The sequence below is a fragment of the Leptodactylus fuscus genome, chromosome 1, assembly GCF_031893055.1.
Source record: "Leptodactylus fuscus isolate aLepFus1 chromosome 1, aLepFus1.hap2, whole genome shotgun sequence".
NCBI classification, from domain to species: domain Eukaryota; kingdom Metazoa; phylum Chordata; class Amphibia; order Anura; family Leptodactylidae; genus Leptodactylus; species Leptodactylus fuscus.
The window spans coordinates 294,539,504-294,559,086 of record NC_134265.1 but is presented as its reverse complement, the minus strand read 5'-3'; the positions used below and the strand labels follow the sequence as shown (position 1 = coordinate 294,559,086).

The following is a 19,583-nucleotide window of genomic DNA, read 5'->3' as shown; positions in this document are numbered from 1 at the left end:
AGAAGAAACTAACTATAGACACTATCCTTTAGTTTGTGTATATATATTATTAGGGTGTTTATTAATTATTTTGCTTACTTATATAGCACCAACATCTTCCTGCAGCACTTTACAAACATTGTCTTTGGCGTATGGGAGATAAAGGGCATCTACATGCCCCATACAACTTCTTTTCATGAGAAGCATGGATACAAAATGTTTGTCTTTTTTCCTTCCATAGAGACCCCTGGTCAATCTTTGAGACCCCTGGTCAATCTTGAGGTAGCACTATACTATTACTATTTATGGTGAGGAGACCCTTTATCTATTCTCTACTCTGTAATAACTAAAGTGTCCATACCCACTGATCTTGGTAGGATTGTCCATCTAATATATAAGGTAGTGTCCCTACTTTCACCCTACAGCAAGTGTTGGTAGAATGAAAGACTCCAGAATAGACGTCTTCTTTACCATCACAGTGAGCATACGCTAAATTTTTTGATTTCTCCATTTGTATGCCGTGCATGTGATAGTGACATCTAGGAATCTATAATCCTGCATCATTAGGTTTATAGGAAGCATACATCGGGGTTCCTTTATATGTGATCGTTTGTCAGGGGGCAGACTCTAGAAGAATGTCTGACATTTACACATTGCAGAATAGTATTACATACACAACTATAGCCATTATCAGTTGTAATAAAATAGGAGGGCAGGAATGCTTTATACACAACGGCTTTGATTTGAGTGCCAGACCCTTCAGCAGGGACTGAATAGCTCCAGTCACCTATTTGCTAAAATTAAAGCTACATTTGTCTATCGGTATCCAACATACTTGAGCCCTTTCCAGGCTGGTCTTGAATGTTGGCTTATAGATCATTGCAAATGTTCCCAAACAAATCTAAACAGGAACGATAATGACTGGGTCCCACTTTAACCCCTGAATCGCAGCAACTGTCAAGGCAGCACAAATGCTATTTTGGACACATGAACCTCACAAGAACATAAATGGCTTCTGATAATAGACACAAGATTATGGAGAGCAGTTTACTCGATGGCGTTCTCTAGAATATTGTGCATTGCTTTTTATCTTCCAACTAGACCAGGCAAGTGACTCCTGCTGGAAGAAAGCAGGCAATGTTATTTAGAATCACATAGCCAAATGCAATTATCTTCTCTTAGAATAATACTCGGTCGAGAAGAAGACAAATCTAGTCTAATAACAAAGCCCTGAGGCGTCAAGCTGCCATGCCGATTAGAATATTTTATCTGGCCTATTATTTTTACATAATGTATAATTCTGATTTCCTTAATTAGATTTAGTCTTTTCTGGTTTTCTTCAGCGCGTGTTGGTGAAGATGTAGCGTGGAATTAGGCTTTGTGTCCTTTGTTTTGACATCGCCTCTTGAGTCTTACTACGGAGACTCTTAAAAGGCTGTCTGATGCTTTATGGATTACCATCTCACAACTGTATTACTGGTTTTCAAAGAGAGTCTTATGTGCCTTTTACGTGGTTTCTATCCTCTGTACTTATATATTTCAAAGAATGGAAATATTAATAGTTCCAAAAACACAACATGAGTGTACGAACAATAGCCCGGCTGCAGATCAAAGAGGATTGCTTGTTTAATCCTTAATGTCATGGTTGCAGGTATGGGACAGTGGAGGCTGGTTGTAGTATATATGACATATTTGTTTAGTTGGTACAGTGTTTATATATTTTTGATCTCGTGTATAATATATGTGTTATATATATATATATATATATATATATATATATATACTATTTTAAGTTATTTATTTTAAAGGAATCCTATCATTCAGACACAATTTTTTTCTAGGTAGCAAGTCACAATAGCTTTAAGAAAGGCTATTCTTCTCCTACTTTTCGTTGTCTTCTCCGCGCTGCCGTTCTGTAGTAATCCCGTTTTTTCTCGGTATGTAAATGAGTTCTCTTGGGGGCATCCCCAATGCTGCAAGAGAACTCTCTTCAGTGCCACCTCCATCTTCGTCAGCAGCGCCCTCTTCAGCCTCTTCTTCCGGCCGTGGCTTGTAACTTCTAGGCCTCGGGCCTTGGGCAGAGCAGACTGCGCATGCCCACAGGCCATGAGAAAATGGCCGCTTACAGTACTGTGCAAGCGGCCATTTTCTCGTGGCTTGTGGGCATGCGCAGTCTTCTCTGCCCAAGGCCTAGAAGTTACAAGCCACCGCCGGAAGAAGAGGCTGAAGAGGATGCTGCTGACGATAAAGATGGAGGCGGCGCTGGAGAGAGTTCTCTTGCAGCATTGGGTACGTTCCCAGTGCTGTTTGAGCACTGGGGTCCACCTGTGAGAGAGCTAGTTTGCGTACCGAGTGAAACCAGGATTGTAGGCGAATGGCGGCGCGGAGAAGATGACGAAAGGTAGGAGAAGAATAGCCTTTCTTAAGGCTATTGCGACGTGGCACCTAGAAAAAAGTGTGTGTGAGTGATAGGATCCCTTTAAATTAGATTTCTTTAATATGGTGCAGACATTTATATGGATAGATTATCAGTAATCAGTATCGCATTGGTTGGGGTCAGACATCTGACACCCCCATCAATAGGCAGCTCTCAGCAGTAGATACATAGAAAATGGAGCAGGAAGCAGACAGCTCCATTCTCTGTTTAGTGGCCATACCAGGTTATTGCAAATCAGCTCTGTTTCACCTGAATGTAATATAGGCTGCAGTGACTCAATTCAGCCACTACATATAGAAATGAACTGTCTGCTTTCTGCTCCATTCTCTGCATACCAGCTGCTTAGAACAGCTGATTGGTGGGGATCATAACCTCAAGTTGTTCAAAATTGATGACATATCCTTGGGAAAGCCTAGAAAACCGCTTTCAAAACCACTAATTTCATTACAGATTTGAAAACAGAAGTAAAATCCCTTTCAGACATAACTTGGAAGTCCCTCGTTCCCAATGTAAAGTCTGCAACAGGGCACCTGACTATCACACATTATGTATAGTATTGGGTATTCTCTTATATGAGAGGCCGTGGTCTCTCTGTGGCAGCAGGGCTGGGAGCTACTGTAGTCTCTGTAGTTATAGCCCTACCTCTGAGTATATGTACTGTGAGAATGCTCTATATAGCATGTCAGTACTCTGCACTTACCAGTATTGAAATATAATGGATGTCAGCTATGTTACAACAGAAAATTGAGTTTCCATGCCGTTCAGTCTGCTGAAAATGGATTATCTCTCGGCTCCCTATAAAACCTAATATGAGTCGCTTGTATGTTTTTCTTATGTAATGAAACTCCGGATACAATGAATGAATTCAATCTGTGTTCACCATAACCTTGTCCTTTGTAGGATTTTATAGTTTTTTCCAAGTAAAAATGGGAGATGAGTATATAGATAAAAAAGCGTGAACGTTCTACATGGAATCCTGCAACGTGTGAACAGTCCCCTATTTTCTTCTCCACTGTGACATTCTGACAACTCTTTTTAGTACTTTCTTCATGCATCTTTATATAGAGGTGTCTGTAGAACAGGCATATATTAACCGTGATCCCATTCCCTTTAGGATTTGAATCCTCCTCTCCTCCCTCCTCCACCCTTGACTGCTGCTGTTATTGTCTCCACAACTTCTGGGGCGACGTCTTCTACTGCTGGACAGAGACTGGCTGGTGGTCCTGCTGAACAAGTTGCACACCTTCGGCCATCCACTCGACCAAGTGTGTAAGTATTCAAAGCCCCAAGACTTTCCTTTATTATTACATCTTCCCTTCTGTTTTACAAGTATTTCTCAGCTACTCTATTATTTAGCAGTTTGTGGTTATGTAATTGGTATTATCTTGAGTGCACTTGGCTACTTGTAGTTATATGGTCAATCTATATTCCCACTTCCTGTCTCATTAACATTTCTACACATCTTAATGAGTCATGGATAAACCCTAGCGAGAATGCATTATATCCAGTAGCAGACCATATTCTTTGTGCTTTAAAGTGTAACTCTCTCGCTCTGTCTCTCTCTCTTTTTTGTTGTGTTTGGTGACCATTTTTGTAATATACATTATTATCCTATCTAACTTCCTTTTATATTAAAAAACAGGCTATAACATTCTCCTTAGCATCCCACTGACTGAGCTGTTACTAGGAAAAATCCGTACACATTTGCATTATAAATATGCAGAGCTGAAGCATCTACCAAAGCGATTATTGCTAATGGGAATTTTACAGCCTGTTTTCTATTAAAAGGAAGTTTGATAGGTTTGTAAAGTATATTACAAAAATGTTCACCACACCCCTCCCCGACACAGTAGCAAAACAAATAAAATCAGAGTTACATTTTAAGCACAGGTCTCTTGTGCTATCCTATCTCAGGGTAACAAAGGATAGTGGTGGGGACACCGGATGACAGATACTCCTGTATGGGTTTGTATACAGGGAGACCTGTCAGTCACTCCATGATGTAACCAGGATGTCACAACCTTCTATATAGCTCAAGATAATATGCCTGTAGTTTGGGTAGATATTGTGACTGTGGTTACTTTATCATATGGACTGGTTTTACTATGCATAGTTTGCATTCGATTCCTAAACAAGTAATGCTTTTTAGCTTATTGATGTCTTACGGACCATTCACATATGGCTTTTCCTAATGCTTTGGTTCAGAAAAGCCAGAGGGAAACTGATGCCAGAACTCATCTCATAGTTTTCTAGGGGATCAATTCTTGTTTCCCAGACATTAGTTGTTGCCCTTACTGGAAACTGAATGAAGAAGTGCTGCTCGCAGCTTTTCTGTCCAGCACTTTGCTGGTCCAGACCAGTGCCTGGAACTGTGGACGCCGGACGCCTGGTGCCACTCTTCTAGCATCAATTTCCCTCTACCACATCAGAAGGAAACCACAACGGAGGTGACGTGTATAAGCGAAATTACCCTGATAGAGTCTACTTGATAAAATAGGAGAATTCTTACAGTCTGTGCAATGTTATTATTTTATATGTAGTAGAATTGCTGATATATCTACAGTCTCCAGTTCCTAAATACTTCTGTGTTCTGCACCAGTCCTGAATTTGACGTCTATTTTATTGGTTGTTTTTTTTTTTTTTATCATAAAAGCAGTGGGACTTCCTTTTAAGTACTTGATGCACAAGGACCGACACATGGAATAGATTGAAAGTTTTGTGCAAAGTAAATCACTGCAAACCCAGTATATTACTTTTTGACTAGAAATGTTCCTGTTCAGCATTACTCTGTATAGAAAGACTATTGTCTTATGCGGCATGGCTCATAATTTCTTTTCAATATCGGGGGTCATATGTATGCTATCATTATTAAATGGAATGTGTTTTTTAAAGAAATAGTGAACCCTTTGTGGGGATAGCCTGGCCTCTTCTTATCCAAGGTGTATAATATTGTGCAGATGAAGCGTTCATTATTACAAGGGTCATTTAAAGGAGTTGTTTTGTAAATGTGACCCAAAAATAATGATCTGTCATTAGGATAGGTCATTCATTTGAGATCTGCTGACCCAGATCGAGCAGCAACAATCCAGCATTTTGGGTGCTGGCCCACAGGGAACCCTCCTCTGTGATGTCCAGATGTCCCTTAAAGGGATCCTATCATTAAAACGCAATATTTTGTGACTAACACATTGGAATAGTCTTAAGAAAGGCTATTCTTCTCCTACCTTTAGATGTCTTCTCTGCGCCACCGTTCGGTAGAAATCCTGGTTTTTGTCGGTATGCAAATTAGTTCTCTTGCAGCACTGGGGGTGGTCCCCTATGCTCAAACAGCACTGGGGGTGTCCCCAATGCTGCGAGAGAACTCTCCAGCACCGCCTCCATCTTCTTCAGGAACGGCCTCTTCACATGTCTTCTTCCGGCGCTGGGGCCAAACTACTTGGCCTTGGGCAGAGCCGACTGAGCATGCCCACAGGTCACAAGAAAATGGTCGCTTACTTACATCATGAGATATATGCTTGGATCATCAGCTCTATAGATAGGTGGAGTAAACCTTTATCCTAGCAATTTTTAATTATATATGGATGGGTTCATGGATATTTTTAAGCACAAGGGGCTGTACCAAGTTTTTAATATTCCCCACTAAGGAGCTTACAAATATATATAAGATAAAAGCTTAAGGATATGATACTTGTCATTTAGTTTCGTCAGGTCTTGCTCCTTGGCTGCCGAAAAGCAGCCGTGTGATCCAATGATGAGCCAGTGAGTGTGTCTTAGACTACCTTAGACACCCTGCAGGCACTGTATCTAAACTGTAGTCACAGATCACGGCCTTACCCTAATAAACTGAGCCAAAAGCAGCAATGGAGCAAGATCCAAGTAAAATAGATATCAGGGAATTTCTCCCATGTATCTTCTGACTTGAGTGACATATTGTATGAGCTTCTGACTGAAGGGTCAGTTGTGGAGAACATCTCTTTTCAGCAGCCACATCCGTTCCTAGCATATCATTGGCAGCACGTCTTCCTCTAACTCTTGGTTTAGTGATGTTTCTTCAGTCCAGATGTGTGGCTAGAATTAAAGGTTTCCCAATTACATCTAGTGATATTGATTGATCGGCCAAATACATAGCGTTATGAAATGTGGTCTGATGTTGAGCCTCCGTAAGATATCTTAGGGAAGGAGATTATCCTGATTGGGTGAGAGTGTTCCTGTTCCATGTGGTTATCATTACGTATCATGGGCAGACTTCAAAGTTTGCCTTTGAACGGAAACATTTGGACTTACAGTACAAATGATTACAAATGAAAATGTTTTCAGTTAAAAAGTGAGACTTATTGTGTCTAGTGTTTTAGTGCTAGACTATATGTTTAGTGATGAAAGAGACACTGCAGGAACTTTGCTGTATTGTTCAATCCTAGGTTTCCAGGTGTTTGGCATGGTGTCCATATGTCCTACAGAAAGATCCTTGTACTCCCGACCAGAGCCTGAACACTTGATTCAGGAAGGTTTCTGCTTGGCTTCCAACATAAATCAGGGGGATAATAATAAAAAATAGTTATAGTCTTTATAGTAGCATAGCACAGACAAAATAGAAGTTACATACTAACAATTCATATAATAGGAGTGAGGACCCTGATCACAAGAGTTTACAATCTATGAGGAAACAGATGTGACACAATAGGGTACATTTAGACCGTTAAATGTGTTTATTTGTCATTAAATGGTTTGTCCGGGTTGTATTCTTTTTAAAGTGTCGGAATCCTGCCTTACCTACGGTATGTCCGGCCACTTCCCAAGTCCCCTGCAGGTCTTTACTTCTTAGTCCCTCCTCACACATAAAATGTCTGTCACTAGGCACAGCGGTGAGTCGTGACCCGCCAATGATCGGCTGAACAGCACATTTCTAGTGTTGAGATGGCTTAAAGTATAGACCGTGTGGGGACACACATAGTGTTGCATTAGGAGGAGCAGAGATTCAGTGCTGTAAGTAGGGATTGTTTTATTTTTCTACAACATTGTGCTCCTTTAAATAAAATTATTGGTCAGACAAACCACTTTAACCTTATTAAATTTATAATCCAGAGCAAGGAATATGCAAATAAGTTCTCCTTGATGGAAAAAGGAAAACTCACTCTAGTGCAACCTTTTAGAAGGTAGCTACCTATAGATCAATACATGGTTTCTAGAAAACCTAGAGACATTGCCTGTGATCAAAGCCAAACCAGAACATCTCTTTCAATTGGAAGAGAAACCCATCTGCAGAAAGCTGTTTTGGAGTTATCGCTTCTCATCAGTACAAAGCAGGGTTCTGGTTTGACTGGATGAGGTGGCCCTAGAGTGTGATTTCCTTTTTCCATTAAGGAGAATTTATTAATTTATTCCGTCCTCAGAATTCCTAACATGCATGATCTGTTAGACACTTCACACCGTAAGGTGGCCTGCAAAGGAAACACTATCCCCCTTCTAATCTAAAGCAAGTAAGGCCCATTCAGACGGAGTAACGTGCCGCGTGACCTGGCACGTATACGCCGTGTGAGATTTTGTGGGCCGTATACGCTCCCATTGATTTCAAAGGGACCGTGGATCGTAAACGCCGCGTGATTTTGCGGCTGCAAAATAACGCAGCGTTTACGATCCACGCTCCCATTGAAATCAATGGGAGCGTATACGGCCCGCAAAATCTCACACGGCGTATACGTGCCAGGTCACGCGGCACGTTACTCCGTGTGAATGCACCCTAAGAAGAGATTCAGATCTAGCAGCCCGTAGAAGTAAAAGGGAATGAAAACTTTAGACAAATGGAGACAGCCTGCAATGCATGAGACTTGGCACCACAGCCAGGACAACTAGATTATGTGCATACATTACAAAGCAAATGTCGTAGAAGAATTATTATTAGCCATGCGACTAATTATAAGAAGACATTCTATTAGTTGGGAATTAAGAAGCTAGTTAATTCCAAGATATGGAAATATGACAAATTATCTTTCCAAAAAAAATTAAATCTCCTTTATTTATAAAGATCTGATGTCAGACGCAGGGTATATTGGCCTTTACTGGCTTATGTATATTTAATTAATCTTAAAGGGAAAGTGTTTCCAGAAAATGACCGATTTTTAAACGTTTTTTTAGAATTTTTGATAATTTGAAAAAAATAAATAAATATCATTATCTATGTGTCTGAAAGGTACTTTGGAAAGTACTTGGAATTTTCACTCTGGTCCCTAAGGCTAAAGGCTAATAATAGACTGACACTTGCCAATTCAGTAAGGAAGTTTTTTGCTGTAGTCATCTCATTTACATTACAAGACCGACAGGATTACAATTGAAGTAGAAGGACCAGCAACTCAGATTCGGTTTTATTGGCAAAAAAACTCACACAGCGTGTTTCGGGCATCAGACTACGCCCTTCTTCAGGTGCAATAGTTTCAAAGTTGTCACCATAAAGTTGTCACCTCTACTGTTTGTATATGTATCATCTTATGTAATATGAAAATGAATACATAAGGAATGATACATTGAACAGTGAATATTACACTCTCACCAAGTTATGCTCACAGAAATTTAGGAAAGTGAGATCTAATGGGCTGTTTGCAGGGGGATCAGAAATGCTGCTATTCGGCTGCTGTGTACATGGAGGGAACACAGTAGTAACCAGTTATGTGCTTTCTCTGATTAAGAACATTGTGGCTATGGTCCAGGAAATGTTATTTTTGACTTTTTAATTCTGCAATGTCATTGTTTTGTTAGCCAAGAAAAGAAAATCCCTGGTGATCTGCTTGTCTTTTTTTTTTTTTTTTTTTTTTAACATGGCAGCCAAAGCAGGTTGTCAGTGCAAGGAGTGCAGAAAATTCTTACTAAATTCAATATCCATTCCGAGTCTGTCCTTTTTGTATACCCTTCCTCTATATGTATAACAAAAACACTATAAAGGTCTCATTAGAAATTTATAAAAAGTATCATCAAATTTAGCAGGATGGTAGTTTATTCAAGAATGCACCGACTATATGGATGAAGTGTGGTATCTCTCTTCTCAGGTACGTTGCTATATATCCCTATTTCCCACGTAAGGAGGACGAGCTGGAGCTTCGGAAGGGAGAAATGTTTTTAGTGTTTGAGCGCTGTCAGGATGGCTGGTTTAAGGGAACGTCCATGCACACCAGTAAGATTGGAGTATTCCCTGGAAACTATGTAGCACCTGTTACAAGGTAAATATAAATGGGTGTATATAATCTGATGCCGGTGTACCTGCTAATGTTTCTCCTCTACATGGTTATTTACGTGTTTCTGGTGTTAGCTGTGTTGTATGTACTAGGTTTGAGCTAGCAGCGCGCTGTAAGTGGAAACAATAAACCACAATTACATGTACAATTTGACAAATTTGCAAATTGTTGGCTGAGTCTCCGTCCCCCTGTGAACAGAGGGGCTCGCCAGCTTGGTCATATGTGCACAATCTAGTGCATATAGGCCAGTTTACCTTGGAAATTATTAAGGATGAATTGGGTGAGTACCTAAAAGAAATCCACATTGCAGAGAGAAAACATACAATCTTTCGGAGCTCCTTGACGGTTTCTTCCCAGGACCCCAGTGCTGTAAGGCATACTACAAGAAATCTGCATTATTTGGTATGCCACAGCGATGTACTGTACATGTCCTGAATTTAAATAGATTCATTCCCCAAAATCTACTTTCCTTTCCTTTCATTTGCAATTCTATTAATGTCTCAGTGCCATAGAGTCTCTTCGTGCTACGTATTTGATTGAATTATTCATTTCGCTGTAGGGAATGCACCCAAACCTTGAACTGTTAACTTAAATCATTCTGATAGCGAATAGCAATGTTTATAGGAGTGACATAGTAGAATACATTTGTGATTTAACCGTATATGTTTATTATGATGTCAGGCCACCTTATTGATTTAGACTTTCTTTTTGGTTATGCGCTTTATAAACATCATCTATGTATTAGAATAAAAAGCTTTTATAGCTTCGAAGATAACAGAACTGCAACTCAAAAATTCAGCAGCCACTAAAATGCAGGGGGGATTACATGGCGTATTGTAGAAGTGAGATTTATGAACTCATACATTTTACTTTATAGGGCATTAACCACTGGGTCACAGGCTAAAGTGGCCATGGCTACAGCAGGCGGAGGCACCCAGATGGTCAATATGGTGGCACCATGCTGTAGTGGAGTGCCCTGCCAGAAGCTACAAGGAAATGGTGTGGACTTTAGTAAAACAGTGAATGCAAATGGTGTTTCCCCAGCGGTTTCAGGAGGACACATCCAGACCAGCCCACAGTCCAAGGTCCTTATTCACATGAGTGGCCAAATGACGGTAAACCAAGCACGGAATGCTGTCCGAACAGGTATGTCAGAAAGGCAAAATGGGAAAGTTGTGTAACTTTTCTTCATACACTGAATAAGTGGAAACCACATATAACATTATAGAATAATAGACCCATTGCAGTTTGCCGTTTTCTTTCCAAACTTAGGCTCCGTTCCCACAGAGTAAGGCGCCACTCACTTTGTAACCAATTGATTTCAATGGGTAGCGCGTGTAAGCCGGCACCCATTGAAGTCAAGGGGATCTAGTTTACGTGTCTAAATGAGCGGCGTGTTTCTCCGTGGGAATGGAGCCTAAGATATATAAGATTTTTTAAAGGGTGGTTCCTTTTTTTTGACAATGGGATGTTTATATTGCCTCTGAACAGTGAACCTCACAATCCTAAAAAGTGGGTGAATAGGGCAATTCTGCTGTTCTCTCAGCCGATCCGAACAGCACGCTCCATAGAAATGAATGGATGCACCTGGTACTTCCGCTTTGACGGCGGCTGGCCGCTTAACCCCCCGCGTGCCGGCTACGTCCATTCATTTCTATGCAAGCGTGCTGTTCGGATCGGCTGATCCGAACAGTACTCGCTCATCTCTAGTTACAATGTGTTTTTCGGGCAGAATTAGCTTTTAATATCCCATTCATACAAGCATATTTTATTTTTATATGCGTATGCAAAAAACAAAGACATGGCCGCACATCCCAGTCTTATACATTGATCTAATGCTTGTCAGAAAATTCATATACTTTGATCAATATGTATACTAAGAACCTCATGTTCAGTATTGTAGAATTTGCTGAGAAGCATTAGATCAATGTATAAGACTGGGATGTGCGGGCCATGTCTTTCTCTTTTTGCATTTTATGGTTATATACAATGATGTACAGACTTGATATTAATCTGTTCTATCTTCAGCTGGTGGTATTTTACTTCACATCTAAATTTCAGATATGCAGAATTATGCCATGTTATCCCCATAGACATCTATGGAGCCAATATATGCAACCATGTTTACACATGAATATGTATGTTCAATAAGATAAACTACTAGAGATGAGCGAGTACTATTCGAAATGGCTGTTTCGAATAGCACACACCCATAGGAATGAATGGAAGCGGCTGGCACACAGACTTTGCCGGCAGCCGGCCGCTTAACCCCCTGTGTGCCGGCTGCGTCCATTCATTCCTATGGGTGCGTGCTATTCAAAACTGGAGTTTCAAATAGTACTCGCTCATCTCTATAAACTACAGCTGTAAGATATAGCATTAAAATTACATGGACCTAAATATAAGTCTCAATCTGACTATATATATCCATAATGTGGACGCACTGACAATGGATTACAATCCTCTTATGTGACGGTGACCCCGTGTATACACAATGTCTGTTCCGCTGTTTTCTGCAAGCTTGTTTCCTAAAAAGTATATAAGTTTTACTGTAAGAGAACGAAAGTTATTGTGTTAAGAGGCAATGAGAGCCTGGAGTACGGGGATATAAAGGCTTTAATATTGCCTCAAGACGTTGGTATGGTGTTATTGACTGGATCTTGCTTTGCTTTTTCCCCTTTTTATTTTCCTCTGAAAACTGAGAAGTCTCTTTATAGTCATTGGTAAAAATGTCTGAGCCATCTAGAAAACACATTACCCAAAGTGAAATTGTCAAATCTGTTTTACAACTGGAAAGGGAGCCTTAGACGTAAGAGCATTGGGCTTATGGCGAGATACTATACATCTGTTCCTATTCACGTCATTTACAGATCTCTTTATTAAGCTCCATTGTACAAATTGATGAAATAGGGAATATACATATTTTACCTCTTTAAAATTTTTGTGAGTTCAGTTAAAGGGTGAATGTAATATCAAATTTTACTGTTCCGCTGAATATTGAATATATGAAGGGTTATTTCACTAAATGCGCGGATAAAAGCTGCAAAGTGGCCCCATAAAACAAGGCTAAGAAAACAGTATTATTTTCTTGTATGGTCATTGAAGTTTATAATACTGACTGGTTGTGCCCAGATTGACCTAAAGCTCAGGCTGCAATAAAAACAAGTGCTGGCATTCCTGGCGCTGGCCTGTAAAAACAAGTGTAATGAGATTGGGCAGCGGCTGGTGGTGCGCGGCGGTGTAAGGCGCCAGGATCTCACCGACCTCCTCAGGTAGGGAACACAGCAAATGGCATCACACGGACAGCATAGACAGCATTTAACAGGTTAAAAAGTAGATCCAAGTATAGATTAGAATGCAATTATACATTTTATATACGTATTTTGTTTCCTGTAAACTACTGGTCATGCCATGTCCCCCATTACTGAATATTAATAGTATGAGAAGTATAGAAGGGAATTGTCCAGTATGCTGTTTTTAACCATTGAACGAGACCATTATCTGCTGGGATGGCTCTTTTGTGACTTTTTTTTCTCATATTACTTCCTTACAGCTGCTGCTCATGGTCAGGAGCGTCCCACGGCCGCGGTTACCCCCATGCAGGCACAGAATCCATCTTGCCTTATCCCAGCAGCTGTTAACAGCCACCAAGGCAGCTCTGCTCAACCAATGCAGCCACCACTTTCCAGTCAAGCAGCATACATCAATGCTGCAATGAATCTCAACAGACCAAATGTGCCAATGGCTGCTAACCCTTCCAGCAGTAGTGCACCCTCCGCCGAGGCAGATGGCAACTGGAAAACTAGCTCCACCGTCACTGGATGTTCTTCATCTCCTGACAACGCACCTTCAAGCTCTGCCAGTAATAAGCAGGACAAGGACAGCAAGGTGGGTGCCTCACAGTAAGAAGTAGTCCAGGTATTACATTAAGATGTTACATTTAGCAACCAGTTACATTCCAGCTTACAAGTGCAGATTGTTAAGTAAAAGATATGATCTCAATTTTTGCTGTGGCTTTTATACAGGAACCCCCATATTCCGTCCCCCATGCTCTGTGAAGGGCGCTGTCAGATTGTCTATATTTCACAGAAGCTAATCTATTCAATATCCTTATCTGAATGTCTCTCCATATTAGGTGGAAGGCAAAGGTGATGTACGTATATAACTTTGTGTAAGACTAGGCGACAAGTCTTCAGGAAACAACATATTCATATTTCAGGCCCCTCCAACTACACATAGTAAGGCATTAGTATAGCTGTATAATGTCATAGTAAATCAATATATAGTGATTTCAGTCCTACATAGAAGATTACTGCTGAGCACCTTGTATATACCTAATATTTCTTGTGTGTCACAGACAAAATAGTCAAAAGGGTTACTTCAGGGGTGTAGCTATAGGGGGTGTAGAGGTGGCAATCACTACCGGCCCCTGGAGCCTAAAGGACTCTGCCAATAAAGAAGAACCTAGGTAGCACATGGTAAGTGGGAGCCCCATTACTGACTTTGCATTCGGCCTGGGAGCTTACAGTTATGCCTCTGGGTTACTTCGCCTTCTACAATTTCTCCATTAGTAGTTTGCGATTGGAAGCTCCACATTTATAGGGGTAATCCTGTGTTGGACAACCTTTTGATCTTAAGGATCCTGCTAGGGCCTTCCACTGTCTTAATCTGAAACAAACTAAATATATGGGACCCCCAAGACCCCTCTACGTTAGCTCAACATACCCTAGACACTCTTTCAAGTTATAAAAACAATAACCTGCTAAGGCTGAGATCTGTAGTGTTTTTCTTTGGTAATGCTGCTTTTATTCCCTTTTCTTTTGTCTTAAACATTTTCCCGCAATGTAATATAACAAATCACATGTAAAGTTTAAAGACGTAAAGATTACTCAGGAAGAATATAATGCCGCCCATCAAAGCAAAATTGCCTGCTGTATGATGGTTTTTGCCACAGTTTTAGATTGTGATCATGACCTTATCGAATGAGGAACACTTCTTCCTACAATCCAGCCATTATAACACATTTCCTGCTACAATTGCCTTTGAAGAACTGTTCAGTTTGCCCAAATTGAATATAAACTGCTGAAGTAAAAAACCAATCCCATTGTGGAAAATATCTATCCATCTATTATGTGCCTGTTATTTCTGCATTTTCTTTTATCCATCTTCTCCTTATTTACCATGCTTGTTATTATGTAATCTTCTACATTGTTGAGTCGTGATTCTGTGAGCTTATATAACTTTTGGTGTGTACATTATTCCTTATGGGAAGTAAATGTAATTTAGTAGCGGAGGACGGTCAAGGAGGGCCTTGTACAGGACAGGCAATGGGCCTGCTAATATAATGGAAACCATCCATTAGCCCCATTATCCTTCTGCCTAGTAGGTGGCAGGCTGTACTCTGATTTTCTGGGTCCTCTCACCTAATGTTCAGCTGCACAGATTGCCTATTTGGTACGTCCGTCCCTGTGTTAGTATCTACAGAAACAAAATGGTGACTTGCAGCCACAATGAAAAGCCTTTTTGACATTTTAAATGACTTTGTTCTGTCTCTAACAAAAACCATTTTCTTGAACAAAAGTTTAATCTTGCATGAACAAGTGTCTCTAAAATGAATGTCTCCACACATAACAGGACAATTACGTCAGGAGAAGGATATTTACAGTATGTGAACGTAGTGTTAAGGCTACATTATTAGAACCACATCTCCTATCCGTATGCCCTAATTGAGCATATGGGCGACATAATGGAGAGCGGCTGCTGTTTTGGCAGACTTGAGCCATCTGTATTATATGTATGACCACTTATCTGAATGGCCACCATGAAACAACCCTACAGGGCAAATCTCTGGCTGGATGTGGCCCCAACAGAATCAGTTGTTTGGCTGCAGTCGCAGTAACTGGCCTATGACCACAGCAGCAGTCATCTAAAAGGTGCGTCCTCTGATGAAGGAACCCCTATAAAGAAGCAATTTATAACTGGAGACAAATTATTCACAACTAATAGCATCAGTGATAAAATGGTGAAATATCTATAGAGAAAGTACTGTAACATTACTGTAACTGTTTGTATTCACTGACAGAAGGAAAAAAAAGGCTTGCTTAAGTTGCTGTCTGGTGCCTCCACCAAGAGAAAGCCCCGGGCATCTCCACCGCACTCACCAACTCAAGAACTGGAACAGACCATCTCAGAAGCTGCTCTAGAAGGGGCAGTAGGTCCTGAGGTCATCAGTACCAGTGGCCGAGCTTCCTGCAATGTGGATAGTGAGACTGTATCAGCTTCCACCCAAGAGAACCGCAAGACAAGTATGGTGGACCCCAACATTCCCATAGCACCTCCACCTAGGCAGCCTTGCTCCTCTCTGGGCCCAGTACTCAATGATTCCCGACCTGTAGTCTGTGAAAGGTAAATAGACTGAAATTATCTAAAGCTTTCCTTTATATCCATGGTTTTACAAAGAAATTGCAGCAATGTCTGTAGTGGTGCATTAAGTGGATTCTACCACAGACCAGCAATGACATAAAATTACTCTCCACAAGTCCTTTAATGGTATATAGGACTAACATCTTCAGTAATTCGTTCTACAGTAGCTCTTACTCTGGATCAGCATGGTAGGTTTATAGGTTGGATCTCATGGACTTGTGTCAAATCTTATCAACTATGTAATGTGGAATGAGAATAGATCAGCTAGCCTTCACGTGAGGGCTAGTGCACCCAGAGTAGTATTAATTTCACCTGGTTTTAATATTATGGCTGAGGTAGATGTAGCTTTTGTTAATGTAACACTGGCATTGTGGTCAGATGAGCTAACGATCCTTGGCATGCCATATAAGTCTGAGGAGGGGGTGTGAGGGCACTTCACTTGGCTATATCTCCAGTGTCGAATAAAGAAAGATTTCAGATTGCAGTTCTGACTATGACAAAACTGTATTATCCATGCTGCTGTAACACACTGAATTATCCCATGGTGGGACTAAAGGATTATCTTATCTTAAAACCAGAGATAGCACCAGTTATCAAAATTGTGTCTTCAACTGTTGATATCTGCGGTTTTGTCACCAGAACTGCTGGAGAATCTCAGCTTTTATGTGAAGCCACTGTTTTCGGTGGTATAATACTGGATATAGAGCTATAGGAAGTGACCCCCTCCCTGCCTACTTCAGTGAAACCTTTCTAGATAATCACCGCTATCTATAGAATATTCAGTCTATGCAGAAGTCTTTCCTGCTCCAGCTGAGCTAGATTTATTCAGTATGAATTACAGCTTACATGACTGTATGATAGTGACCGAAACACTTAGCAGATCGTACATCCAGTGCAGTCCTGCGAGTTGTAGCCAGATGTCATTCTTTCCATGTTGGTAGCTGTATACAGACAACTTCCTGCTCTGTCACGTCATAGTTGATGGTTCTGCTTTATAACTTGCATGTGTGTTATATGTAATCACAGCTTCTTCACTTTTTCAGATACAGGGTGGTAGTGTCATATCCTCCACAGAGTGAGGCTGAGCTTGAACTCAAGGAAGGGGACATTGTATTTGTGCACAAGAAACGAGAAGATGGATGGTTCAAAGGCACACTACAGCGGAATGGCAAAACTGGCTTGTTCCCCGGCAGCTTTGTAGAGAACATTTGATTCTTCATCTGCATCCGTTAATGAGCACAAACATATCAAAGCGCCGCAGAGCAGCTGATCTACTTATCTTCAACCTTTAGAAGTGGAACCGCCACTGGCACCAGAGGAGTTAACACTTGGGGCACCTCTGTCGAGTGCATTGGAAGGGCCTGGAAAGTGTCCACTGGTTTCTTACTTCCCCAGACTTTCTTTTGCCCATGTCATTTGTGCCTTGTACTGTTAAGTTTATACTTTTTTATTATTTGTTTTTACCTTAACAGCAAATAAACCGATGTTTACAAGGTGTTAGCTAATAATTTATTTGCTTCCTTTCGGTTTTGTACATTTTAAATCCCTTTTTTTTGTCCTTTTATTTTTTTTGGAGATAGATAAAATCTTTTGAATGATAAATATAACAATTTTATTAATTTATGAAATGGCACAGAAAAGAGAAGCTGGATTCTTTTCTCTCCGACTGACCTAGATACTGACGATAGCCTGTTGTTTTAATAATGATAGTTTTGATTGGTGGAGTAGGGTGTGTGTATTTTGTAGCATAGCGGTGTCACATCGTAATGGCGGACATGAGGGAAGCAGAGTAAAACCTGTAACTGTTTGTTTACAATTTGCAGAGTGTTTGTGATCTTAAGGATTTTATTTTTTGCTTTTTACTAGTAATAAAAATTGTCTACGTAATGCACTATTAATGGTCAAGACTCTGGTCAATTCACATTTGCACCACCCCTAGAATAAACAAAGCAAGAGTATGCAGCTTTTTTATTTCAGCATGACTTCTCTATGTTGTGTTTGCCAGTATTAGCACTACGTGCAGGCTGGGCATGGAAATGCACCTGCAAACAATTCTGCCAGGGCGTAGGGAAAGGATCCATCTTACTGAAACTTATTGAACATAACACTCCACTCCAGTGAGTGGTTAATACACTTAGGCTGAGTTTGCACATAGTTTTTTGGTCAGGATTTTGAGGCGCAATCTGCCTTAAAATCCTGACCAAAAAAACAACCATCCATTCTCGTTTTTTTCCCCCGCGAGCGGTCTGTTCTGGCTTCCGAAAAAAGAAGCGACATGCTTATTCTTCAGGCAGATGCCACGGCCGGTTCAGCCTCACACGTCCGCCTGAAGACACTATCTCCCGACTAGGCCCATTCATTTGGGCCTAATCCGGGGTGAAATGCCGCGACTGGATGCCAGTGCACTACACCAGCATCCAGTTGCAGCCACCTGTTTTTGGTCTGGAATCTGAGGCGGCCTCCGCCTCAAATTCCGGACCGAAAAACTCTGTCTGAACTCAGCCTTAGTTGTTTCAGACAAATCTATTTTCCTTGCCATGATTAAGGACAACAGATATGGCTGCAGGTATAATTTAAAGCTAAATCAGCCCTTGCCTGCATTGTGTCATATAGAATAATGTTATATTCTATGTAGCAGTGGAAACTTTGGGGCCCCCTCGGGGTCCAGGGCCTGGTAGCAACTGATACCATTATACTCTCTATAGCTGTGTCCCTGCCCAAAACATATAGTTATTTAAGCCACTCACTGGAGTGGAGTGTTATATTCAATAAAGTTCTGCAAGGTCGATCCTTTCCCCATGTTCTTGTACATTTCCTCCACTCTACCTGAGCGTCTCCTCTGTGCACAATATGAATGCTGTGGGTCACCTCGCGCCTTCTTATCTGGCATGGAAATGTTTCCGTTCTCATCTGCTAACTACAGAAATATATATAGGTTTTTATGCAGAATACAAGGCCTGTTTGGTAATACATTACGTAATTTATCCATACAAATTACTCCACTTATGGATGAAGCAGCAGGAATCTGGATGTATATGACAAAAAAATCATGTCGTCTCTTGCTGTACCAAACCATATGTTTAGGACTGGAATCTTTAGCACTTTATTCACTTACTTGTCGCAGTCAACTGAAAATATTGTAAAAGACAAAATACTGATATAAACAGATTACATTTTATATTTCACTCACATATGAATAGGAAAAAAGGTCTTGTTTTCTTTAAAGCGAAAATCCTTTTGGGGCAAAGATTTGACATTCTGCATTCTTCTACCCCATATAAGCTTATTATGCATTAATATAGTCGTTTTTTACCCTCTGCTTGTACACACTGAAGTGTGTAAGACTGGATTAGTTCCATAGTACATCACCCTCAGAAACCATTACGTATCCTATTTATGATAGTGTTTGTGGGCTCAGCAGTCAAATAAAAAGATACTATGAAGATAAAGTGCAGTGCCTTAGCCCTGTACCATAAGGAGGCGGCAAGAAATGCAGTAAATTTTTCAGATACTTGGTGCCA

General features: G+C 40.7%; 1 protein-coding gene across 2 annotated transcripts in view; it reads left to right on the top strand.

Annotated features, from left to right (window-relative positions):
* Positions 1 to 18,224, top strand: part of SH3RF1 (SH3 domain containing ring finger 1) — a 130,493-nt gene extending 112,269 nt beyond the window's left edge. For both annotated transcript variants that reach the window (XM_075258187.1, XM_075258178.1), the window contains 6 exons: positions 3,531 to 3,685; positions 9,454 to 9,624; positions 10,517 to 10,785; positions 13,193 to 13,527; positions 15,722 to 16,044; positions 17,106 to 18,224. In XM_075258187.1, coding sequence (XP_075114288.1) covers positions 3,531 to 3,685; positions 9,454 to 9,624; positions 10,517 to 10,785; positions 13,193 to 13,527; positions 15,722 to 16,044; positions 17,106 to 17,274 — 1,422 coding nt within the window. In that variant the 3' untranslated portion in view covers positions 17,275 to 18,224. The remainder of the gene's footprint in view (positions 1 to 3,530; positions 3,686 to 9,453; positions 9,625 to 10,516; positions 10,786 to 13,192; positions 13,528 to 15,721; positions 16,045 to 17,105) is intronic.
* Positions 18,225 to 19,583: the final 1,359 nt, after the last annotated feature.